Below are 26,878 nucleotides of genomic sequence, written 5' to 3'. Positions count from 1 at the left end.
TATTATTCTATTATTCTATTATTCTATTATTCTATTATTCTATTATTCTATTATTCTATTATTCTATTATTATTGATAAACACTTGAACTTTTGTTGCATTTAGTAGTAATAATCAGTAAATAGTCAGCTAACACAAAACGTTCAAGAAACGTTCGTAGAACGTTAGAAACGGTCGGACACGTTCTAAGAACATACTCGAACGTTTTGTGTTAGCTGGGTATTCAATGACATTTTCATAATACTGTTGAGATAAAAGTTTAACATTAACTATTTTTATTGCTTACTTATAATTGTCCTATTATTAAAAAAAGTGCATGTTAAAAATAAATCATTATAAGTATAGTTAAAATAAAGTTAAGGATAGTTAGGGGCGTGCATCTGATGGTGAATTAGCAGACCCACATTGGAACGTGCACTGGTTGCCGGCCATGGTCGGATATTTCACCGATGCTAGCTTGCCACTAGTGAATCGTTGCTATGCTAGAACTGGTTTGCCATACGGGGCTATTGCAAAACCAGTGGGTAATCCGGCACTGACGTGTAAGGCTTGGTATAGAGCGGCAGCCGAGCCTGGCTCTAGGGCCAGATAATATCTACTGACTGGGAGCATAATAAGCGAGAATTTTATGGAAAATAAGAGAGACTAGCCAAGGGTTCTAAAGTTTCTGAGCAAATTGTAACCACTATTATTCCTGCCAAAGATTCCTCTCCACATGGGACAATTAGGCTGTCTTAAGCAGGTGGCAATCACCCACTACCACTAACCAAAGCTAATTTAAGTATCTTTTAGTTAATAAAATAAAAGCAAGACTTTTAATAAATTTAATTGAATCAGAAAGTTACTAATATCTAGGGTTATAAAATGTTAAACAGGAAAATTTTAAACTTTGAAATTAGTACACTGGCGACTACCATTTCCTGTATAAATTTTTCTGTCACGATTGATTGGTGGTGGTCTAATTTTGAACTCCCAGGATCTTATAGAAGTGAAAGTTACCACAGGAATATCAAATACAAACATGAAGAAGCTTGCTTCAATCATCATTCATGAGTCCAAGGGTCAGATCTTGAATTCTAACTTCCATGAAAAATTTCGTGATGCAGGAAAAAAAAGCATAATTTCCTTCAGATAAAAATTGAGTTCAGCAATGATGAGTTACAAAAAACAACTGCAACTTGTGCTGTGAATTGCAAACATCTTACAGACCTCCTTAAGACTGTAGTATTGGTGGTGGTATTTCTTAAAAGGAAGTTTAAACATTCAAGAGGCAAAACAGAGCTTGGAGACAAGGTCAACAAGAAAAAAGGTATTATTAGGAGATAAACTTATGCTTCCAAGGTTTTGGAGGCATAAGTTTATCTTCATATAATACCTATTTTCTTGTTGCTGAATGGTTAAAGAAATCAGACCAAATTCAGCTCACTTTTGAATTAACTGACGAGTACAAATACGTTCACTAACAGGAATATTACATTTGAAACAGAAAGATTTTTTGTTTAGAATACAATATTGGTTTTAAATTACTAAAATCGGACACCTGCAAAACTTGTGATCAACATAATATTAAAATTGATTTAGCAAGAATACTTGCCAAAAATTAATAGCTGATTTGGTCACAAACTAAATTAAAATTACATAATGCAAAGGCCAGTGCTACGCAAGAAAAGCTTAAATTAGAAACGGCATTTTCAAAAAACAATAATAGGAAATAGTTGTAACTTTCGATTCACAATAGGATTTGTCACTCCCGAAATTAATAACTGCTTTTTATTGTAGAAAAATATGGATGTATAATTTGTGCATACATGATTGCACGGCGGAACAGGGTCACATGTTTTCTTGGACAGAAAATATAGCAAAAAGAGGAAGTGATGAAGTAGCATCCATTCTTTTAAAGTTTTTAAGCACAATAACAGAAGTAGATTAAATAATCTTTACTGATAAACTGTCCCGGACAAAACAAGAATTGGTTACTGATGGCTTTCTGATTACAGTTTGTAAAAGAGAAAAAACTTAAAAGCATAAATCACAATTTTCTTTTAAGTGGTCATACTCATCTTTCTTCGGGTAGACTTCGCTCTTATAGAAGAATGTCATAGAAAATATGCACCACAAATTTATTTTTCAGAAGAATGGCTCGATATCATTAGCTGAGTTAGAGCAGAAATATACAATATTTGATGAGTTAGAGCAGAAATATACAATATTTGCTGAGTTAGAGCAGAAATATACATTTAAATATTAAAAACATCGAAGAGAATAGCTTGACAATATTAAAACTCTATTACTGTATATTCTGCCTACACCACCAATTTACAACAATTTACAAGCCATAATTGGAGAGACTGAAGAAGAAGAAACCGAAGTTATATTAGATCAAAGTTTTTTTATTGCTAAATAGTTTAGATTAGTTATGTTTTGTTTTTTGCAATAATATTACAAAACGCAATTTTTTTCAACAAAATTTTTTTTCCAAATTACTTTGCATTTTTATTCATCTATTTTTTTTTTGTCCAATATATAATATCCATTAGTATTTTTATCATGTATAAATTTGAGGGGAAAAAAAAAAAAAAAAAAGCACTGATTTTATAGATTTAAACAAAACTTAAAAGTCATTTTTTTGACTTGTCATTTAATAATTGAAGGGTTTATTGTGAAACAATTCTTTCACAAAAAGCCCTTCAAAGCTGAACATCTTTACATAACGCACATATAACAACTGTCACTTTATTAACGAAAATATTCTTATTGACATTTTTCTTGTTTTGTAAAGCAAAAATATAGAAACCTTTTAAAAAAATATACCTTCAATAAGTAAAAAAAAAAAAAAATTGTATAATTCATAAAAATAGTTAAAAAAAAAATGCTTAAAAAAAAAAATCTAGTAGATAGCGAGGCTATCCTTTTGCATTAACTATTACTTATTGATAATTTATTTCAACTCGTTTTCACAGTTTTTAACCAATTGGTATTTGTTTATGAAGAGTGCTAACTATAAACGAACCTTTTATTAAAAAGATTCCTTTTAATAAAGTTACACACTTTAGCACAGCAAAGAATTCAACAAAAAGTTTTACGAAAACTAAAAAAAAATTAGTTTGGTTCAACAAGCAAACGAACGTGATTAAATGGGAAAAAACCAACTTTTCCAGTCGACAAAACTTTTCCCTCCCACGAACCGTCTTCGCTTGTTTTCAATACTTCGATTTTATCCCCTTTCTATGAGACGAACACGTGCACGATTATTGTCGAACAAAAAAAAGACTAAGATTATCGATGATTGATTATCGATGATTAGAAAGAAATTTTGGTCTTGCAAAATACTTACCTTAAATCCCAGCAACGTCTTATCATAAAAATTCGGTTCTCTGTCTTGAATCGCCACAGCAAATAGAGGTCCGGTATGACTGGTAGGTATCTATGCAGAGAAATAGAAACTAACCAAAACCCTGAGAACAAATATGCAAAACTAATTATGATAGCGTGTAAAGAATAAATATAATGCGTGCGGATAGTTTTTAAAGTCTGACAAATTTGTAACCTGACTAATCATTTCATCTATTTGATCTCTGTGGTCTTATTGACCCAAATTTCAATAATCCAACATGTCATCAAATAAAATATCCTATACCGTGGTGTGACCTAACAAAGATTTATGTTTTAAGAAAGTCCTAATTTAATAAATGAGAAATTTCGTGTATATAAAATATTCATTTAGAGAAAAAAATTTAGTTATTTTAACTAACTAAATATCTTGTTAAAATAACTAAGTTATTTTCCCTAAATGTTTATTTTATATATACATAATTTGTCATTTACTAAATTAGGACTTTCTTAAAACATAGGACTTTGTTAGGTCACACCACGGTAGCTAAGGATATTAGTACAGCTTTGGAAGGTCAAAATAAACTACTGCAATAAGCAAAACTTTTAAGCGCTTTAAAATTTCTGGAAGATATTACTTATCACGTCTCACCAATATATCATTTGATTGCAGTTACATTTGAGATTATATATTATAGCATAAATACTAAGATCATTTTTAAATGCCAAATAACCTAACTATACGAAAACAATCGTTTAAATCTATCAAAGTATTATATCTTAAAAGAAAGACAATAACTAGTAAAATAATTAACGAATTAAAATAATGAACAAAGTACAAAGAAAGATGTCTTAAAAAAAAAATTCTTACCCGTGGATGCTTCAGCTCTGCCGTGTATTCTTTTGGTTTTGAATAGTTCTGTGCCTTGCTGGGTGAATGAGAATCAGGCCTAATTGATCGATCGCCAACCGAAACAGGCTTTATCTGAAATTAAAATACTTTAGGATTCATTTTTTTTGTACTAACAAACAAAATATCTAGGGAACAATTAGCAAAGTTTACATATATGTACGCCAAAGATTACTAAAGGGCAGCACTTACATTTATAGCTATTATACATTTTAATTAAATTATTAAAATTTAAACACTGACTAATTCTATATAAGGAACAGGAATCATTCCCTCTCGCCCAGTATTATCACGAGCTAACCACCACTTATCTTCTTCTCTACGTATGATAGTTAAGATATCTCCTTTGTGGAATGGCAAATCTTCAGGATCCTTAGAACAAAAAAAAAATCTTAATGAAAATCCTAAAAAGGAAATGAGAAAAAAATAAACAAATGTCATATATTACAGATAAAACAACAACAACAAAAAACTTTCTTTAATCAAAGATAACCCATTCACATCTTTGCCTCTAAACATAAACAACACAAAATTTTCTTTTCACATTTCAAATAAAAGCTAAATAAAAAGGATAATGAAAGCCTACATTTCCAGGAAAATTAAACTTGGCTCTAACTTTAAGAAGTTGCATTTTTAACTGTTGGTTTTTTGCAGTTGAGTCCACCTCATTACTCGTTCTTACAACCTTGTATGGAAAATAGTAAAAAATAATTTTACAAACTCAGTTAAACTCTCAAAAATTGTTAAACTGTCAAAACTTAAAGTGGAAAAAGAAAAAGAAGAAAAAAAAAAATTAGATTGATAACATTTATTTACAAATAATAAGATTTACTAGCATAAGTTGTATGGATATTATTCAGTTAGCTGCGAATATCTGTACAACTTATAAAATAGTAAATGACACTTTTATTTTCAATTGTTTATCTTGCAGATTATACTTTTCTGTTTTAAAAATGGAATTACTATCATAATAAATAAATCCTATGTGCTTATATGCGTGTTATTGCTTGGTGGTCCTATTATATATGTGTTATTGCTTGGTGGTCCTATTATATGTGTGTTATTGCTTGGTGGTCCTATTTTTGTTCAAATGCAATTAAATTTACTCAAGTGTTTGAGCATGATACCAGAAGTTTTAACAGGGTGCTAAAATTTTGCCTAAAGAAATACTTTTGATAGGTCTAACAAACCCCTTAAAATTGTTTAAAATAACAGGCAATAAATTGCAAAACTTATCACCTGTTTCATAAAAATTCAGTATGATTGCTGACTTAAAAGTAAGTCAGCCTTGATAGTTCAATAACCTTAAAAAAAATCATAAATCAAGTGAGGTCTCAATAAAAATTGATTTTTGATTAAAAATTATTCCTGAAAACCTTTTTTAAAACATGTTTAAATTAAAACAAACCATTACTCCCCATTTTGCCTCAAAATATGTTAATTTTTATGTTAATGGATACATAGAGCTTCAAAACTTTGGTAAAGTTTGTACATAAAAGACTTTTTCTAACATTTGCATTTAAAATTTGAATTATAGAAAAAAAAAGAATAAATGAGAATAAAATAACCGGATCAGTGAGCATAGTGGTGTCAATCATATGCTGTTTGTAGAATTCAATTATTGATGGAATATCTGCAAATCTTTGTTCGCCTATTTTAAAGTACATACCATTGACATCCATGATAATATAATGGCTGATTTTTTGCTTTTCACTAAAAGAAAAAAAAACTCAAAAGATTCTGACAATGAACAAGAATGGATTCAAAAGTTTCATTTAAAAATGAAATTGATTCATAATATTTAAAACAAAGTTGCATTTAAACTTCATAAAACAAAGTTGCATTTAAATTGCATAAAACAAAGTTGCATTTAAATTGGATTTAAACTTCAAGACCTATATACCTTAACAATTATCATTTGTAAATAAGCTTCAATTTACACACTGTTTTCTGATTTGAGAAAAACAGATCAAAGCAACTTTCTTTCTAAACTTTAATTTTGAATCAAAGCAACTTTCTTTCTAAACTTTAATTTCTAAACTTGACTATTCAAATGTTTGTAACTATTGCATGGAAAGATTACATATTAATACTAAACAAAACACATCATTACTAATTTAGTTAAAAGAACAGCTTGAAAAGAAAAGGCTTACCTTACAGAAAGAACATATTCATTAGAAACACCTTTCCTTCTTCGCACCAAAAAGCAACCAAGTTTGCACCCATTTAAAAGTGATTGAGCTTCTTCACGACTAATTGTACTATGATACCAACTACAATGGAAAGCTCATTAAAAGATGCAATTAGGAAAAGAAAAAAAATTTTATTCTGAAAATTTTCTATGAATGTATAGCAACAAACTTTGATTCTAAATTCTAAATATACTTTTTGCTGAATTTTTATTTGAATCTTTTATATATCCCATATGACAGTTTCTCTCTAAACATTTATACGTACCATACAGAATTTTCACTTTAAACTTTTATATATACCATATATAAAGGTTTTTATAAGTTCAGATTGTGGAATCAAAAAGTGAATTCATCTTATATACCAAATTGATTTATATACCATTATTGAATATTTTGGCACTGTATTACTAGCTAAGTGCTCAAAAAAAAATTTTTCTTAACTTAATGGCTTGATTTTCTAAATTTAATTCAAACTTTCAGATTGAAAAAAAAAAGATCATTTCAAATAAGGTTTCATACCAGAAAAAAAATTTATTAAAGGGAAAATAATTTTATTTCCAGATACAATCTGATAATGGAAGCCAAATGTAAAGCTTTGCTCCAACAGGCAAATGCCAATTCCACAAATAATGATTCTAAAATTTACAGAGTCAAAAACAGTTTAAAAGTACAAGGGCATATCAAATAAAAACCAGGATCAGGAAGGAAGTTTTCAGCTGTCACACCCAAGCTAGTCAATACCATAAAAGACAGATTTACAGGAGCTCATCAGGTTAATAAGAAGGATGGGAAAATTGTGATAAACTGAAGGAAAAGTCTAAAGGGATGTCAAAAAGAGCATTGGCACCAGGTCATTGGCCAGAACCAAAAAGTTTCTTTTTACTGACCATTTATAGGCTCTCAGACTGAAACATTTCAAAAAGCTCCTTCATATGCCAAATAAAAATACTAACTTTGTTGTTCACAAATGAAAAATAATTCACTGTTGATCCAGCCAGCAACAGCAGAACAGATAGTTTTTATCACCAAGAAGAATGCTATTGAAGTTCCTGATCCCATCAGATCTGTCTAAAACTCTTAGCATTTTTGCACAGGTGATGGTTTTGGACTCATGACCTCTTCAGGAAAAAAGATGCCATTGCCTTTCTCGAAACAGACTAGAGGATAGGCACTAAAGAGTCTTTAGAGCAAACTTTGAAAACTCATACTCTTCCTTGGATTGTTACCACCTTACCTGACCAATAAGAACTTCTCTTTTGTAGAGATGATGCTCCCTATCACATGGTAAAGATTGTACAAACCTAGCTGTCTGAGACCATAAATTTAAAGTAATCAGGTTAACTTTTTTCAGGTATCAGGTAAAACTTCATTTGGTGGACAATTTTGAAAATGAAAAAGAAATTCTAAATAAATAAACTTATTTAATTTTTCCTTGTAAAACAATAATTCTCAAACTAAAACTTTAAATCGCTGTACTCTAAAGATTTAAATCATCGTACTCTAAAGATTTAATATATAGCAAGCATATTTTAAATTCCATTCATTTTTTCAAATATGTTATGTATCATTTTTTGTCCTTTGGGTTTGAGCTATGTATCATTAAAAAAAAATTTAAAAATTTGTTAAAATTTTGTTAGAAAGCTGCTTGGTAAATAATTCCTGAATTTAATTATATAGCTTCTACCAGCATGGCAAAAAAAAACTGACAGAATACTTAAGCACATTGAAAAGCTACAAGAGATTTTATATAAGATAAGAGGTTAAATGATTGTATAAAAATGGTAGTACCAAGAGTAAAATGGTAGTACCAAAAGTAAAATGGAATAAGGCTGTCATAGGATGCTAATGGAATCATGCAAGGTAAAAATAAACTGTTACATAACTGGTTACATGGTTATTTGTGTTTTCTTCATAACCAAAAAATCTCAATTATTAAAATATTATCAAAAACAAAGAATTTCAACAAAACAAAATACTAACTTGAAGGTTTGTAACACTTCCTCAGTCATTTTTTTTTTTCAAATTTTGTATAGCATCATATTTACATTTCTGAAAAGCATCAAAATATAAGGCAATTAATTAAATTAAATCAAGCTTGCAATTAAGCTATTTTATTTCCTGTTAACCAGAAAAAAGAACAATTAAAAAAGTTAAGTTTTAAACATTGAATGCTTGTAATAAAAAAAATAAATGATAATAAAAACAGACACTAAGAAAAATTTTTTCTTTTAAATAAATAACAAAAAACAAACAGGTGCTTTGAAATATTAAAATTAGGATAAAAGCAAAGCTAAATAAACAAGCAAATAATCAAGCAAAAAAACTGTTATAAAACAAATTAAATTCCAAGAATGTTTTCTAGAAATCTAAAAGAAGTTGAGGGAGAATCTTTTCAAACTGTTCAATATCAACCACATTGATTTCTTCATTTTCTGATTGAAACCTAGCTCTATCTATTGCTTCAATAATAAACAGGTGAACAAGTTTAGTGCATACTAATAAAGCTTCTGGTGAAAGTCTTGTTTTATCTTCCTTAAAATAACGAGTAAATAGCAGTTTGACTGTTTCATCCTTTAGAATGCTGTAATCCATTTAATGAAAAAATTTACTATATCTAGTAAAATCTTCAAAATGAAGTAAAAAAATAAACAAAATATTCAATTAAATATTAAATACAAAAAAAAAGAAAAAAGAGAGAAAAAAACTATAACCTATCTTATTCAGAAAATCTAAAACCCTCAAATTAAGTTAGTCATCTATGCATAAATTCATATCAAGTAATGTATTAAGTTTAAAAATGTCAATGGGTGGCTACACTTTTTTAAACATAAAATAAAGCCTTGGATACAAAATTTCCTTGTACAATTCAATGATAAAAAAAAAAAAAACTTATAAAGATACTTTAAAAATTCAATTTAATGTCTCCCCTTTTGTCACCCTTGCCTCAATGTATTCAACCTTTTGCTCCAATGACAATAACTTTGAATCTAAAGTTGCTAGTTTTGATTTACAAGCAATATCAAAGTGGTTTAAAAAATTTGCTAGCTTCTTAATGGATGCTGTCATGATTTCAATATATTCACGATTCTCCCAATCTTGCTGAATCTGTTTTTGAATTGTTGAACCTGACATTACCATTTAGAAAACAATCTTTTAATTAATTTTCTAAAGAGATATTTACTGATATATATTTTATATATTTTACTGATTGCAGTTTAAACAAACCAATTTCAACTTAAACCAGAATCAAAACTACTGGTGAATATAAATTTTTAGTTAAAAATATATATATAATAAAAATATCTTTAGTTATAAATAAAACCAACACTGAATAAACGTGAGATGTTGACTTATAACTATGCGTAATAGAGATGTATTGTATATAGAAGCAGATGGCTTCAAAAAGCACTTGTCTAATAACTTCTAAAACCTCCACAAAAACATGTTAAATAAATCTTTAAAATAAAAAATATTAAGGAAGTCCAAAAAAATGAACTTTGATAGAAAAACAGAAATTTAACAGACTCCCCAACCCTAATTTTTTTCATGCCAGCCCTCAACTGGTTGATATTTAAGGTTCATTCAAGGTCAAACTATTTTTACACTATTATTTCTGTGAGTGTTATTCAAATCAGCTGCAGGGAGTTTGTTCAAAAAGGGTACATTTAATTATCCATATCCAACCTTTGTGACTATTTAAACTTATTTAAGCTTATTTCAGAATAAAAACAAACTGCAAAAAACTAGAACTTTAAAAAACAGTCAACTGAAATGCGAAAATTCATTACTTATGCTTGAAGATCAAAAGTATGTGCATTAAACATCTAATAAGAGGCTGCATAACAAGACATCTTTTTTTAGCAATGAGAAACTGTCTATCTTCTTTAACTTTTATGGTTCTTAATGAATCACTAAATGCAATATTAAATAGGAGGCTTGAAATGCTTTCTGGTTGGCTTGACCCTTATTGTAGTTTCTCTTTCATTTCTTTTAAGTTTTTTGGAGCTATCTAGAAGTTTTTCAATAAGGATTTCCAATGCTGAATCAATTCTCTGGGTTGGAATTTAGGCTTGCTGCCAAATGTTAGAAATCTTTGACATGACAAGTATAGTAGTGATTTTTTTCTCTAAGTGGAAGAAGTTAAACAGTGGAAGAAGTTAAACAGTGGAAGAAGTTAAACAGTGGAAGAAGTTAAAAAGTGGAAGAAAATTTGTTGGAAGATGTGAACCTAGTAGTTCATCTGAATCTTTTCCAATCAACCAAACTTCAGAATTGCTTTTACATTTGCTTTTATAATTACTTTTTTGCCATTGTAACTTTCACATGTAAATCATTTATCAACTGACTGTCACTGTATTGAACTCTGTGCAAATAAGAAATCAATTAAGTGTTTAGTAGAATTAGTAGGAAAGAGTGGTGTACCTTGGAGGTGTGTGTACCTTAAAGGCACGTCAATTCTGCTGTCATCTTGAAAGATAAATTCAAACTGAAACTTTAGTTGCATGCATCGGCCATTAAAGGCTCATAATAAGTTGTTTTACCACTGCTTAACACATTTATTGTTGCAATAAAAATAAAAGTTTGTTTTTGGGACCAAAAAGTAATTTTTTTAGGGCGTATTCTTTTTTTCTACAACTGTAGGTGTAAACTTTATTTTAAAACTGATTATCAGAATTTGTAAAGCATGTTTTTAGCTACGTTTATGTATGTTTGAAACTGCTTAACTCTTAACCTATAAATATATGATTTGTAAAAACTATGGTAGCGGTGTACCTTGGAGGTAGGTAATGTTGTCAACCTTGGTGGTACCAAGATACACACTTGGATGATTTTGTAAATAATATTTTGAGTAAGTTTATTATGAAAGTATTTCTTTAATATGTCTATAGTTTATTATTATTACATTTATTATTTTTGTTAATTAACTATTTCTTTAGTATAATATGTGTAATAAGATGTGTGTATTTCTTTGTTACATTGTAATTATTTTTGAAATAAGCTTATTGATAAATAGGTTAGTAATTAAGAATAATTAAATGCTGATAAAAGCATTTTCAATTATGCTTTAAAAACTATGATGTCCTTCCATTTTATGAAAAATTAATTGTACTGATATTTGATTGTTTTTAATGTTTCATTTATTTTCAGAAAAACCAAAAAATACAAAATTAATAGAATGTCTAGAAGTAAAAATGGATTTAAAAGAAAACCTATACAAAAAGAAGACATAAAAGAGCTGTAAAACTTATAGAGAACAATGAACTGTCTATATACAGAGCTTCTATGGACTTTGACATTCGTGAAACAACCTTAAGAAGACACAGAAACAAATTCCTTGAAACAAGTTTAGAAAAAGTTTGTTACAAGAAAGACATTAACATTAAGCAAGTCTTCACGGTAGAAGAAGGTAAACTTCTACTTGATTACATTTTGAAAGCTGCTGATCTTCATTATGGACTGACTCTCAAAGATGTTTGAAAATTGGATTACCAATTTGGGAAAGCAAATCAAAAAAGTATGATGCATCTTGGGATAAAAATCAGATGGCTGGAAAAGAGTGGCTGAAAATCTTCCAGAAAAAATATTCCAAATAACTATTGCTTAGAAAGCCTGAGGCAACAAGTCTTGCACAGTCAACTGCTTTTATTAAGGAAAATGTAGCACTTACTTTTCAGAACTATGAAGTAGCTCTTAGGCTTGAACAAAAACAAGGTATTACTGCATTTAACATATGGAATGTTGACGAAACCAGTATTAGCACTGTCTATAATCCTCCCAAAATCTTAGCAAAAAAAGGCCAAAAGCAGGTTGGCGGAATGACTAGTGGTGAACAAGGATATAGTATAACAATGTTTGGAGCAATAAATGCTGGAGGTGGCTATATACCTCCAATTTTGATTTTCCCTAGTAAGAAGTTTAAAGACTTTATGTTAAAAGGAGCCCCAGAAAGTACACTTGGTGGAGCAAACTTATGGGGATGGTCAAATGAAGACTTGTTTCTAGGATTTATGAAACATTTTGTAAAGCACACTTGTTCAAGTAAGAAAAATCCTTCTATTCTTTTACTTGACAACCATGAGTCATATCTCAATGCCAACAATCCGACTAGCAAAATATAATGGGATTACAATGGTAACATTTCATCCACACGCTAGTCACAATATGCAACCCATAGACAGAGGCATATTTGGTCCATTTAAGAAATATTACAACAATAAAATGAAGGATTGGATGTTAAAACCAGGCAATACTGGGAAACCAACAACAATTTATGATGTATCAGAAATTGTTGGACAAGCTTTTCCCTTAGCTTTTACTCCAAACAACATTACGCTCAGTTTTCTAGTAAGTGGCCTTCATCCACTGAATAAAAATATTTTCGAAGATTATGAATTCTTGTCATCCACTATAAGAGAATGACCGCAACCTGTGTCTAAAGACCAGCCTGGAAACAAAAGCAAGCATACTGAAGACTTTTTGAGCAGACCTGGGCCCTCAACCAATACTGAGGTAACTAGCTGTAGTCCTGCTTCTTTTGCAAACCAGATAAATGCTAACATTGTATCTCCTGATATTATTCTACCTTACCCAAAAGCTCAACCACGAAAATGAACTGGAAGAGGTCGTCCTAAGAAAAAGTCTTGCATTTTAACTTCCACCCCCATAACACTTCAAATTGAAAAAAAAAAAGCTGAGAAAACAAAAAATAAATCTGGCAATCGAATAAAAGGCAAAACTGATAATAAACAACCAGGACCTGTTTTGAAAAAAAAGCTTACCTTGGAGCAAAGCACAGAATTAGAGGAAAATGTAGATGTAGTATCTGACAAAGTATCTGCTCAGTCAGAAATAGACTTCAAGGTTATGAAAGATTCAGATTTTAAAAAAATCCAGTCTGGAGTTTTTATCTTGGCACAAATTCATGGCAAATGTGCTGTAAAAAACTTTGTAGCAGAGGTGCTAGAAGTTGCTGACACATTTTTTAAAGTTCAGTACTTGAAAAAGGACACAAACTCACAAAGATTTACTAGAAAAGATAAAACTGTGTATGAATTGGACAAATCAGACACCGTCTTTCAGTTGCCATATTTTCTTAATAATTTTTATTTCTTATGTAAGTTTTTAATACTTCTAAATTTGAATTAGTTTAAATTTATAAACATATATAGCTATATAAATTAACAAACAGCTTATATAAATTTATCTAGTTTGATTAATGAGGCTTTGATTAATGATCTTAAATGAGGCTGATGTGAAGTCTAATCATTCTATAAGTAAATATTATATCAAATTTCTGCCATGTTGAGTAGTTAATCTGTTAAAACAATAATACCTCCAAGGTACAACATACATACCTCCAAGGTACACCACCAGTGGTGTACCTAGGCTTTAGTGTAAGCTACTTTTTAAAATTAAAAAAAGGCATGAAAAAATATGTCTGGATGTTTAATAAAAAATCCTAGAGTAACTAATATCATCAAGTTAAAGAAAATATATTGTTACAGATCATATTGTAAGTATTTTTTTTTATATTTATCAAAGTTTGAAAATACCTCTAAGGTACACCACTCTCCCCTACCTTTACTTGTTTAATACTATACTATTAATACTTATCAAGGTATATTTAATGTTAAAATATAAAAAAAATATTTATTCTTGTTATAAATTTGTAAAATTATGTAGCCCTTGTTTAGAGTTTACTCATAACATATCATGATATTTTTTTCAAAATGACCTTCAAAATAAATTTTCAGATTAATTTAAATAATTAATTAGCTTAAACAAGATAAATTAAATACTATGACAAGTTGACAATATACCACATTTTAGCCAGTGCAATGTGTACACCCTACTATTGTTAGTAGCGTATTGCTTAGTATTATTTAAAAAATACTAGACCTTAAATGACCTTGAGCCAACCTTAAATATATTTTAAGCTGCTTCTCTAATCTGACGTAGAACAAATTAAAACTTGGAGTTCCAAAGAAGTTTAAGATTGATTCTTGGACTTCCCTGAAGTAATATGTATTAACAACAGTAATTCATATAAAAATCTAAAACAAAAAATAAATATATCATCTATAGAACAATTTAAATAAAGCATTAAACATAAAATGATATATATTATAACTTTTTTAGACATTTTGCTTTTAACATAAACTATTTTCAAAATCAAAAAAAAAATAAAGGAACTGTTGCAATTACTTTTTTTAATTCAAATAAAAAGTAACAAGATTTTTGAAAACTATTAAAAACTAAAACCTGAAGCAACCAAATCATTATTAAATTTACTGAAAGGCGGCTGAATGATTGCTGGAAAACAATATTTCCGTGATTCATTATTTTTTATTTCCATGCAATTTTGATTTCCAATTGATGCAGATTCACTTTTTGAAGATGTTTTAAGAGATACTGAAACTTGACGCATCTTAATAGTCTGTCGCCGCAACGTTGTTCGAAGAAACATCTCATCTTTTAGAGCATGAATTTGCTGTTGCAGAGTTTTCACTTTTAAGCTCCACATTTTTTTATTTTGAGCTAAATCTTTCTTCAGACGCTTAATTTCCAAATATTGTTCATTTACAATATGTTCAAAATGTGCTTTGTCAAATCTTGAAAGATTAGTAAAAACATTAGGATTAATTTCTTTATGAGTCTCTTGGATTTTCTTAAGCATGAGTTCTTCATGCTGTTTTTGAAGATGCATTTTCTCTGCTTCTATTTTTTTTAAAGAACTAAGTCTCTCATTCATTTGTGCTTTAACTGCTTCACATGCTATCTGAATTTGAATTTCCATTTCTGATGTAAACTTGAGTTTCTGCTCAGCTAGCTTTGCTTCAGCTAAGTTTTGTTGTTTTAAAAGTTCTTTTTGTTGAACTGACAGTTCGGCTAATAACTCTGATACTTTCTCCTTTTCTTCTTGTAAAGTGTTGCTTAACCTATTAGTTTCAGAACTCAATATTATTTTTTCATCCTTAATGTTCTCTAAAACTTCTTCTAAATCTTCTAACTTTGATTCTAAACCTTTTATATATTCTTTCAGTGTATTGTTTTCCTGCTGCATTAATTCTGTTGTCAATTTCTCAGGATATAAACTAGGAATTGTAACTGATTCAACAGCTATATCTTCTTCTAATTCAGCTTTTAACTTTGTCATATTCTCCAGTTTGTTATCCATCTCTGTAATCTTAAGAACTGATTCTTTTTTTTTTTCTTTTATCTCTTTTTTGCTATTATATGTATTATTATAATCTGAAACCACTTCTTTTTTATAATAAAACAGGTGGTCTTTGGAAAGTTTAGAAATAGCATTTGCTAACTGTGTTTTAAAACTTCTTCTAACAGTCTTAATATGTTCCTGATGTCTCAACTGTAGGTCAAACAACTTTTTATTAGTGTCATTATGAAGTTCAGAAACAGCATTTTGCAATTGACTGCTGTACTCGGCTTGTAATGTTAATTTAGCATAATAAAAACTTTTTTTTAAATCAGATATGTCTCTAGCCAGTACAAAGAGCCATTCGGAAACTTTTTTAAATTCAAGTATTTCAGTTACATCAGTTTGGCTAGCAGAATCTTTATTAGAATAACCTACATGAATTTCATCTGATATTGATGGTTGATAAAAATTTAAAACATCATCGTCATCGCTAGAGATGGAGTCGGAAAACTGCTCCATAGCTACTTTATTTTTATAATATTTACAGCGCTTATAACATTTTCCAAAAAAATTTCAAAAGGTATTCTTTGCTGTTTTTTAGTTACTGCAGGGGTATCAATTTTGATTTAATATGCATTTTTAATTAATAAATAAAAAGTTGGCGTTTTTAGCATTTTTATATCCTCCATTTTACAAAACAGATTTGTGACCAACTTAGGTTGACTCAAATGAGAGATTCCGTTAGAAAATCTTTCAAACTTTATTTGAACGAAGTGTGTATTGTGTATTTCAATATTTAAAGTTCAATATAATAAGTCATATTTAACAACAATTAATTTCGCCGCTCTTTCACATTTTTAAATTTTTTGTGTTTCTAGTATATCAAGCAACTCTACTATACAGTTGCTAACTTTTTACGCTGCTTGGAGGAGCACACACAGTAATTAGAAAAAAAATTTAGTAGTTTAAAAATCTCAAAATCCATATAAAAACCTTCCAATCATAGGCGCCGAGTCCACGGGGGCAACAGGGGCAATGGCCTCCCCGGAAATTTATACTAACAATATATTTTCACGGATTAATATATTATCATGGATTATTACGGGGGCGAATAGATACTTACGCCCTCATGATAATCCGTGATAATATAATATTAGTATAAATTTCCGGGGGGAGGGGGCACTGCCCCTGTTGCCCCTGTGGACTCGGCACCTATGCTTCCAATGTTTCATTTTGGTCACAAAAACTTATTTGTATGGCTCTTAACTTTTTGCGTCTTGATTTGGCTTTAGAATTACATTGTTTTTAAACTTGAGAGATTTGTTTAGTGTCTCTATGTATACAATAATAAATAATAGTTGGTATTAACTTTGTACATTTTGCAAATTATTACCAAATGTCATTCAAACGGCTTACTTTCAACGTACTTTTGCTTAAGTAGATCATGTTGTTCAGTAGTAGAACTTTTTTAAAAATTGTACAAGATGAAAAAAAACGAGCTAACTTTAGCTCTTATTCACAACTGATGCAACAAAGTTTTTAATCCAATACTTAAGCCATATTTTTAAAAAGAATTGAACTGTAAACAAACTTTCTCTTCACATTCTGAGCATTTAAGAAGCTTTATGGTGTTTTTTTGTAGATAAAAAATCATTTATTTACATTTTGAGGATCTTGTTTAATTGCATTGTTGACCAACTTCTTTAAGGAGGTTTAGCGTGAAACATTTTTGTCTAGGGGTATATCTGTAGTTTCTGAGGAATCGCAAATCTTTTCATATCTGTTACCTTTAAAATTTGTTTTTTTTTATTGCGGTTTACTCTTGCTGGTGAGTCCTTTCTTTTCGATCTTCCCATTAAACTTTTTTTTGAACAAGAAATAAGAAAATCTTGAGCATAAAAAAATAATCAAACTTGATATAAGAAGCAATGAGGCTACTACCTTAAAACCGATAGGCCTGGCTATTACTATAAACCTCTTCTGAACTGATTGCTTGAAGACTTCGATGTTCTTAGAATATATAACTTTAAGTAGCTTTTCGCTGAAGTTGTAACGCGTCCAAAAATAAAAAGAATGATTAAATATCTTTTTAAATCACTGAATTTTTGCGGACCAAGTAAACCACCAGACCTGATCACATCAATTTATATTTCATGGGCCTTACACTCCACTATATAGATTCAAAGTTCCAATTAAAGCGCTTCTTGGTGGAAATGTCCTACTTTCCCGAACAACACACTGGGGATAACATTGCCAAGAAGCTCAATGAATTTATCAACAAACTTGAACTTGATTTTGGAATCAAAACCTGGATAACCGTCGACAGTGCAGCTAATATCCATGCAGGTGTTAGAAAGTCAATTTGAGTACAAAGTGCTATTTGGTGTGTCGACCACCGTCTAAATCTAGCTTTCATTGGTGCTGTCGATGATAAAAGATGTCCAGAGTGGTCAATTCTCAACCACAAAATAACAAAATTAGTAAGTCACCTCAAACAGCCCTCTCAAAAAGCTATGACTTTATTTAATGCTGCCAAATCCTTAAATAACTCCAGAACAAAGTTATTCTAGAGATGCCCCACAAGATAGAACTCTTACCTCCATCAATTGGAGCCTGCGGTGGATTTTCTTCTGGAAATGCATTCTTGGTTGTAAGTTGACAGATCTTTTACCAACAGAAGATGAAGCTGAATCTATTCTATCTGTCATCCGGCCTCTGAAAGACTTCTCAGAATTCTCCGAGAAATGCAGCAGCTAAAAGAATATCGGTATCTGCTCCGTTGTTAATTACCTATTCAACATCAGAGGAAGATTAACAAGGGAGATGATCAAGCCAAAAACTGAGGTGCTATCAGAGCTTGCTCGCTACTTCAATGAAGATCTAACCAAAAGATTCGAAGGGGAACTAATGAATATTGAATTCTCCATGGCTCATTTTTTAGACTCCAACAGCAAGGGCATGTACTTTGTGGATGAGAGGGCAAAATTTGAAGTAGTCAAAACTGCAGTAAAGAAAGATATAAAAGAAATGTCAGAAAAAAAATTTTGGCTAGCCAAAGTACTTCTTTCCCTTCAATGTTGGATGATGAGGATGATTACAACTTTTATTTCACTAAACAACTGAGAATGAAAGTGTTTGGCGCAGATTACATTAATTCTGGAGGCAAAACAAACACCAAGAAAGCCATTTCAGCTGAAATTGAGGGTATTTGAATGCAAAGCCAGTTCCAGCAAATACATATGCACTGGATTTCTGGAAGCAAAATCAGTATATTTACCCAATAATGTCAAAGCTGGCCAGAAAAAACATCTGTATATCTGGTGCATCATAAACATCTGAAAAATTTTTCTCAACAGCAGGAAACATACGTAACTCTAGAAGAACCAATCTTTCAATCTCAAACGTTGAGATGCTGGTATATATGACAGAAACCACTAAAAAAACTCAGCAAAATTGAAGACATTGTGTGGGCAGGAAATGGGTATGGAAAATAATTAACTTTCATTCTGATTTTGACATCTTTTTTTATTTCTTAACAAGGAAATCGTTTCGTTTCATCGTATATTTGAATATTAGAAATAAATGAAAATGAATCTTATTTTAAAAGCATTCCTTATTCTGAATCCGCATAAATCTGCATAAATTATTATTTTAACGAATTTTTTTCCGTATCAAATCAATCCGTAAATAATTTGAACCGATCAGCAAAGATAGTTCGGTGCACAATCCGACAATCCGATAAACTGTAATGGATTGGCGGTCTCTATAGACAACTACTTATTTTTATTACTCCGAGACAAAACGAGACCTAAAAAAACTTATCTCACTAGAGGGAAACGCAATGAAAAATAACGATACTTAACAAATACTTTTCCCTCAGTTTTAAAAACGAGATTTGCTTTACTGTTTACACTTTCAAAATTCTTCTATTCATTTTTTTCTAAAGAGCTTTAAACATTCAGCAATAACTTTTTTTAAAGTTTCTAATATATATTTAATACAAAATATATGTATATAATAAAAAAAAAAAAAAAAGTAATTGAGCAACATTTAAGAGTTCCAGGTGTTTTAAAACTTTTCTTTAAAACTTAGATTTTTAAACCATGTTACCATTCATGATGATTGGAATGCATTGGATTATTCAGATGTACTGTTATATAAATCAGATGCTGAAAGAAACTTTTAAAAACGAAAATGTGTAAATCAAACTCAGTAAAAATAGTACCATGTGATCGCTTGCAGAAAAAAAGATTTGAGTTGAGCTGTGGGCTGAGGCAAAGTACAGGCTTATAAATTGCTTTAACAAGAAATCTTGCATGATGGAAGGTCTTTTAAAGTAAAAGCCCATGACAATTTTGCCTATGTAAACGACTGTCAACTGGCAAAGGTACTTATAGTTACTAATTATAATTATCTTTAGATTGACATTATGAAGCGACATCCTTGGTACCACGACCAGAGAACAGTTATCTTCTCCTTGGCTGAGAAGAACTTTTCCCTGAAGTTAGAGAAGGTGATGCTAAGAAGCTGTTTAATTTTAAATCTCAAAGAGATAACGATAAGTTAAAAATCTCAGAGTAATACAAAGATGCGAACACTCCGAATATAGCATCATTCGTAAGAGGAAAGAGTTGGTTAGTTTTTGAAAATGAAGGATTTGCGAAGAGTAATCTTAAATGATGTCAACTTAGTTGTAAGAACTAGGAAAAATTTAGTTCTTAAAAAGTAGATCGCTCACTACATGTGGTTTGTTACCTACAAGTGGTGAACGATCCTGCCGAAAGAGCTATATGACTAATTCAAGTTAGCACCAAAAAATTTTATGACTTTTTAAACTATATACTATGTGTTGCCTCTGTTTACACCTAAGTGATAGGTTTATATTTTAAACCGTTACTTTATACTGGATGATATATGATCCGAAATAATTTATCTTTTTTTTATTATTATTACCTTAACTGCATAGCGTGCCACATGTACCAAAATAATTTTTTGTTTTTTCAATGTAAAAAATATATTTTTTTAAAAAATAAAAAAACACGTGCCTATTTATTTCACTTTTCATTATATACTTTTTTGGTTAATAAAAAGAAAAATCATGCGGTAAGGGGTTAAAATATTTTCAAATTCTAAATTTGTAATTTGAATAATGCCATGAAAACTATTTGAACGAAAATAACTTTTTGTTTTTATTTTCATTAAATAAAAGAAACAATAAAAAAATATATATTGTCAGTTTTTTACAACCACTCCTATAATTAAAACAATAATTATCTATTGACACAATTAACAAATTTACGGGCGTTACCTGCCTTTTTTTCATTACTTCAACAATTTTTAATATAATGCTATGAGTTATTGTGCAAATTGAAGAAAAAACAGCGCAAACTAAAGATGAGGATTTCGCCAAACGAAGAAGTTCCAAGAAAAATCTGAAAATAACAATTCCGAAAAGACTAGTGGAAGTAAAGACAAATTTTTTTAAAAAATTATACATTATAATGTATGTAAAAACTATAAATTATATGTACTTATCACAACGTAGCAACATCGAATGACGACCCTCAAAAAATCAAAAGTTTTGCGGAAATGACGGAGGCTAATATAGAGGCGCAACATTTTTTAAAATAGTCGCTCACATTAGTTTTCAAAAATTGGACTAACTTTAAACGAGCCACAAAACCCTGTTATTCAATCGCTTAAATAAATTAGTCTTCAGCAGAGACGGCCTTATAGCTGCTCTTGATACGTTAATAAGGCTCTTGGAACGTCATTCCGGCTCTTTTCGTATTAGCTTTATCACAAAACTTATTTCGAAATGGATAAAATGCATAAAGCAAAGATAATTCACTTCACAACAACAAGAAAAGACAAATTTATGAGGAGAAAAAAATATTTCATAGAGATTGAATTGAAAAATTGGCACTTATGCTACACTTTCTTCTATCCCTCCTTATCTTTATGATTATGATAGAGGATTTAAAGCTCATTAAGTGTCTTATAAAAATATAGATCTCATAGTAAAGTAGTGCCGTCCTCCAATCTAAAGTAGGTAAGTAGAAATATATGCAAAATATCGCTGATATTCGCTATCTTGAGTAATGATCATTTTTGTTTAAAAGTTATCTTTAAAGATAATTGATAACCTGGTTTTTATTTTGTATAACAATTATTTCGAATAATAGAGCATTATGGGAATTTAATCGCGTTTAATTATTATCACTCTAATATCTTTTAAAAATTTTATGGATTAAGTTGAAAAATTCAAAAAAGTTCAAATTAACCCCCTGTGAAAATTTATTTTCTTTATGTGGTCATAAAAAAAAATTGTTACAAAACTTTTACCATATTTTCATTTAACTGCATGTTGTGGCGCTGCAAGGGAGGGGAATTGGGGCGGTCGCCCTGGGCGCCACTCTTGGGTGGGGGCGCCTAAGAGGCGAAAAAATAATAAAAGTAAATGAATTCACAACTCAGATCCAGAGCCAACAACTGCTCAGTAACTAATAGCAACACAGCTGAATTAAAGAGCAAGTTCAAGAACAAGAGAAAGTCAGCCAGAACCCGAACCACTAGTAACAAGCAACTCCAAGAAAATTTAAAATAATCCCAAACCTCGGATCTTCTAAATGATCTGACGTCTTTCATAGTACTATGTTTTACTTTTAATTTTTATTTTTTTCAAAACGTAAATAAACAGTGGTCAAACGGTTACTGTTCATTAAATTTTTAACGGGAAAAAAAACTGATACATTCTGAATTGCAATGGTTTTACACGTGACGTTATTCTGTTTGTATTTTTAGAGTGGTCAGACATACACTGTTTTTCTAAAATTGCTGAAGATGAAGTTAGCAGTCTTGAAAATTATATTGGATTGTTTCCAACAAGAACTAGCAACTCGCTTTAGACGATTAAATGATCTCAATAAAAAATTTGGATTCTTGCTCGATGTGAGAATATTGTTGAAGAGGGATGGTGATGAAAATCAAGAAAGTTTGTAGCAACATTGTTTGGATTTGGCAAACTTTTACAGTACAGATATCAGTGGAGCAGAATTATTTACTGAAATCGCAGACTGTCAGATGCTGCTTAAATCTCGTGGGGGCCCAATAACAACAACTCTGCTGGATTTACTTTCATTTATTTTGTTACATAAAGATGACGTTTTTCCAAACTTACGCATTGCATTACAAATCTTGCTCACAATTGCAATTTCAATAGCAGTTGCAAACGCTCCTTCAGCAAGTTGAAGCATATCTACGAGCTTCAATGGGGCAACAATGTCTTGTTGATTTGGCGATCCTTAGTGTCGAAAGAGAATCTTTAGAATCAACAGACTTTGACGACATAATAGATAAATTTGCTGCAGCTAAAGCTAGAAAGATCAAATTATAATTTATAAATAGTTGTTGATTATTGGATCTGATTGACCATCTGTCACTTTCAATGCTAATTCACATAAGTTAAATTGAGTTTGCATTATGATTAGGATTTGCATTTTTTTATTAAAATTGTTATATACTTGGAATCATTAAGTGTTTTTTTTTAGTTCGCATGTCTGGTTTAGGGGGGCGCCAATTTTCAGCATTGCCCTGGGCGCCAGAAAACCTAGCTATGCCACTGTGAAGAACCCATGGCTTGTCCTGATTACACAATTTTACTTTAAAGTATTGATGATACGTAGTTTTTACAAAAAATAATCATATAATTAACTTTCAGTAGGTTGCATAAATCTTATTAAAAACATTTTTGCTGAAAAATTTGATTAAAAGTTGATGACTAAAAATTGAAATGGCTATGATGGGAGATTCAAAAATCTGCAAAAAAGCAGCTTAAAAAGTTAAATAAGACAAAGTCAAACATAAACCACGTGGGTGTAGATAAAAGCAAACATTTAAAAACATCCAGCAGCAAAAAAATGTTCCGTGTTTTTGTGTTTATTTGTCATTTTACTGGCGCTGAGTCCTTTAAAAACTTTAGCGGCTCATTAACATGACATGGCACTCCAGGGTCAGGTTTATAGAGAGAAGGTTGATTGGGATGCATTCGATCAACATTGTGCTAGCACAAATTTTTTCGCCTTTCATACAACATGTGACAACATGGAATTCTTTTGTGGAAGTGATGTGAAATAATGAAGCAAGTATTGCACTGCACATTTCATCAACAGGCTGATTTTGGTTCTAGCTGCAATTCCACAATAGTTTTGCAATCTGTTGATAGTTGCATTAATAAATCTTCCTTTTACTACCCACAGTGGGACCAGGTGGTGGAAAAAAGTATAAAAAAAATATTCTCAAAAATGACATTGTTATATACCATTTTAAAGCTTAAACATCTGGCTTTTATAAAATGTATATATTTCTGTACAGCTCTTATGCCGTTTGCATTTCAAGCTGATAATAAAAAAGGTTGTTTTTTTTTTTCAATTTTTTTTTTTTTTTTTTTTTATTTAATAATATTTTTCGTGTTACTAATAAGCATAAAATTGTTATTAATTTTTAAAAATTCATTTTTTATTGCACAATTAAATAAAACTAAGTATTATCTATGAAATGAGCTATTCCAAAGTTATTTTGCAGGTAAGCTATATCAAATAAACTGGTTTCTAATGATGGCGTATTTAAAGTACTTTTTTTAGTGAAAATTTCATTTAAATAACAAAATACTTTTGCGCTCCAGGGTGCTCCAGAAATTTGAGACTTGAAATATCTTGCCCAATATGTACATTATCGATATATATTTTACCTATTGTCGGCGGATGTCAGCTGCGTCTCTATACATGATTTTTACAAGCTTCATCTTTGGGGCAGGGGGGGCCCAACATTCTGGCATTTTTTGTGTTCCCAGGCTCCAATCATCGCGATTTTTTAGCAAAACATCTTTTTTATCACATTAAAATGAACATATAAATATTTGGAGCTTGTTTCATGTCTGGTTGTCCAATGTCTAATCAAGAATATATTTTTTGTATTTGTAGGCTGAAAATGAAATACTTTAATATCTATGCATTCATCATGCATAAGCCTAATAATATACAAATATCTGATTCTGGTATTGTGGAAAAACTTATTGATGCTATGAATTTGCATTGCAACAAGCAGCAATTAGGAACAATAATAACGCATCTACGAGATAAGTGGCGCAAGTCATATAGCAGCATGGCTCGATTTGAAGAAAAGAATAAAAAATGGCTTCAAAGCCATGTTCCTGAAGATTTAAATGTAACACCAATACCTATTGGAAGACCAATTAAGGCAAACTTTGATGACTACTCTACTAAAACCAAAAAACATAAAATTAGTCACTTAACTGAAATGTATTCTGCTTCTGCTTTACAATTTGCTTCAGAAATTAAACGGAGAAAAGAAAATCCAATTGAAAAAACCTCAAAAAAAGATGGTAGAATGTCTAAAGATGAAGCTCTTTGTCTTCTTTTAGATGCTAGATTGACAAAAGCTTCCTACCAAATTATTCGAAATCAAAAAGTTGAAAAGGGAGTTGATATATATCCTCCATATAATGATGTCCGTGATGCAAAGCTGTTATGCTATCCTACAGATATAACTGTCTCAGACTTTTCAGCTGAAATAAAACTGCAAGCTTTGGTGGATCATACAGCAAAAAGAATATGCAAGGCACAGTATGATGTCCTTTGCACTGAAGGCACTCCAGATAGACTTTCTCTGAGATACAAAATAGGCTTTGATGGTGCCACAGGACAGTCCATATGTAAACAAATATCGCAAGGAACAGTAACAAGAAATTTAAACAATGAGCAGGCACTTTTTGTTACTTGCCTAGTGCCATTGGACTTGTGTGGCTTTTCAAATGGAAAACGGTACCCAGCTTGGCGAAATCCACGACCATCATCAACAATTTACTGTAGACCTCTGCGTTTTAAATTTGAAAAAGAAACGGCAGCAGTTTCTAAATCAGAAGAGGATCTCATTATGCTTGAGATTTCAAATTTGCAAGATACTGAAGTTAACATAAATAATAAAAAAACCAAAATACATCATATAATACAAATTACTATGATTGATGGGAAAGTTCATACTGCTCTTTCAGATGATACAAATTCTAGTCAATCCTGTACTATATGTGGGGCAAGTCCCAAAGGAACGAATGATATTGAAAAAATGGTTTTGAAAAAGGGTATAACAAGCAGTTATTCATTTGGTTTATCATCTTTACATGCTTGGATACGTTTTTTTGAATGTTTATTACATATTGGATATAAAATGACTTTGAAAAAGTGGCAGGCAAAAACAGTAGAAGATAAATTCAAAGTAAAGGCTCTGAAACAACAAATTCAAAATAGATTTAAAGATGAAATGCGCTTGATAGTTGATGTTCCAAAATCTGGTGGTAGTGGAACATCAAATGATGGAAATACGGCTCGAAGAGCATTTCAAAATGCGGAAAAGTTCGCAGAAATTTTAAATATTGATGTTGAACTTATTCTAAATTTGCATATTATATTGACAACAATTTCATGTGGTTTAGACATCGACACTGATAAATTTGAGGCTCTCTGTTTAAAAACAGCTCGACTTTATATTCATCATTATCCTTGGTACTATATGCCCCAATCTCTCTACAAAATTTTAATCCATGGTTTTGAAATTATTAAAACTTTAGCATTACCCATTGGTATGTATCCTGAAGAAGCTCAAGAAGCACGCAATAAAGACTTTCAAAACTATCGTGAACATTTTACAAGAAAAACATCTCGTGTGAAAACTAACCAAGATTTGTTAAATCGACTATTGTGTACATCTGATCCATTTATTGCATCTCTGAGAAAGACAGCAGGAAGTCACACCAAAACGAAAAACTTACCAGCTGGAGTTATTGACTTATTGAGATCATCTACAGATGATATTAGGCCGGGTGAATAAAAATGAGCAATTGCTTTTACTCAGTAATTGGTCAGCTTTACATGAATAAAAACTTCAACAACTTTGCTTTAGTTTTTATTCACGTAAAGTTGATCAGTTACTGAGTAAATTGCTTAAGTTTACGTGAATAAAAATATGAGAAAAACTCCTAAAGTTTTTATTCACGTAAAGCTGACCAATTACTGAGTAAAAGCAATTGCTCATTTTTATTCACTCGGCCTATTAGGTTATAAATGTGTCTTATGTACCTTTATAATTTTGGAAATGTGTGTACCTATATGAAAGTGTGACTATGAATTAAAACAAATAGTTATGCTCAATCATATTATAATTATCAAATTAATTTGCATACCAAGGTTAGAAACAAATGGCTTTAAAAATA

At 30.4% G+C, this 26,878-nt stretch overlaps 3 protein-coding genes across 3 annotated transcripts; 1 reads left to right on the top strand and 2 right to left on the bottom strand.

Moving 5' to 3' along the window:
* Positions 1-2,718: 2,718 nt before the first annotated feature.
* LOC145202378 (crk-like protein) lies at positions 2,719-9,690 on the bottom strand. Its single transcript, XM_080075296.2, has 8 exons — positions 8,412-9,690; positions 6,393-6,512; positions 5,808-5,952; positions 4,826-4,924; positions 4,483-4,611; positions 4,201-4,314; positions 3,334-3,423; positions 2,719-3,224 (listed from the first exon to the last, which is right to left on the bottom strand). Exons 1-8 carry the CDS (start codon positions 8,438-8,440, stop codon positions 3,099-3,101), a joined length of 852 nt encoding a protein of 283 aa, XP_079931422.2. The 5' UTR covers positions 8,441-9,690; the 3' UTR covers positions 2,719-3,098.
* Positions 9,691-14,624: 4,934 nt separating this feature from the next.
* Positions 14,625-16,487, bottom strand: LOC145180304 (uncharacterized). Its single transcript, XM_090083512.1, has one exon. It carries the CDS (start codon positions 16,108-16,110, stop codon positions 14,680-14,682), a length of 1,431 nt encoding a protein of 476 aa, XP_089939638.1. The 5' UTR covers positions 16,111-16,487; the 3' UTR covers positions 14,625-14,679.
* Positions 16,488-23,865: 7,378 nt separating this feature from the next.
* LOC149890671 (uncharacterized) lies at positions 23,866-26,614 on the top strand. The gene is made up of 2 exons (XM_090083506.1): positions 23,866-24,003; positions 24,275-26,614. Exon 2 carries the CDS (start codon positions 24,523-24,525, stop codon positions 26,494-26,496), a length of 1,974 nt encoding a protein of 657 aa, XP_089939632.1. The 5' UTR covers positions 23,866-24,003; positions 24,275-24,522; the 3' UTR covers positions 26,497-26,614.
* Positions 26,615-26,878: the final 264 nt, after the last annotated feature.

This window comes from Hydra viridissima, unplaced genomic scaffold (genome assembly GCF_058129835.1).
Source record: "Hydra viridissima isolate aposymbiotic clone 2 unplaced genomic scaffold, HvirCarnegie_v1 scaffold_3, whole genome shotgun sequence".
NCBI lineage: Eukaryota > Metazoa > Cnidaria > Hydrozoa > Anthoathecata > Hydridae > Hydra > Hydra viridissima.
This window is presented reverse-complemented; position numbering and strand designations above follow the sequence as displayed.

Bases quoted from the DNA above. Each gene is read 5' to 3' on its own strand.
- LOC145202378 (XM_080075296.2), bottom strand. From the start codon at position 8,440: ATGACTGAGGAAGTGTTACAAACCTTCAA. The intron at 6,513-8,411 runs GTTAGTATTTTG...TTTCCATTGTAG, and splicing joins GAAGTGTTACAAACCTTCAA to TTGGTATCATAGTACAATTA. The intron at 4,315-4,482 runs GTCAGTGTTTAA...TTTTAATTTCAG, and splicing joins CTGTTCCTTATATAGAATTA to ATAAAGCCTGTTTCGGTTGG.
- LOC145180304 (XM_090083512.1), bottom strand. From the start codon at position 16,110: ATGGAGCAGTTTTCCGACTCCATCTCTAGCGATGACGATGATGTTTTA.
- LOC149890671 (XM_090083506.1), top strand. From the start codon at position 24,523: ATGTCTGGTTGTCCAATGTCTAATCAAGAATATATTTTTTGTATTTGT.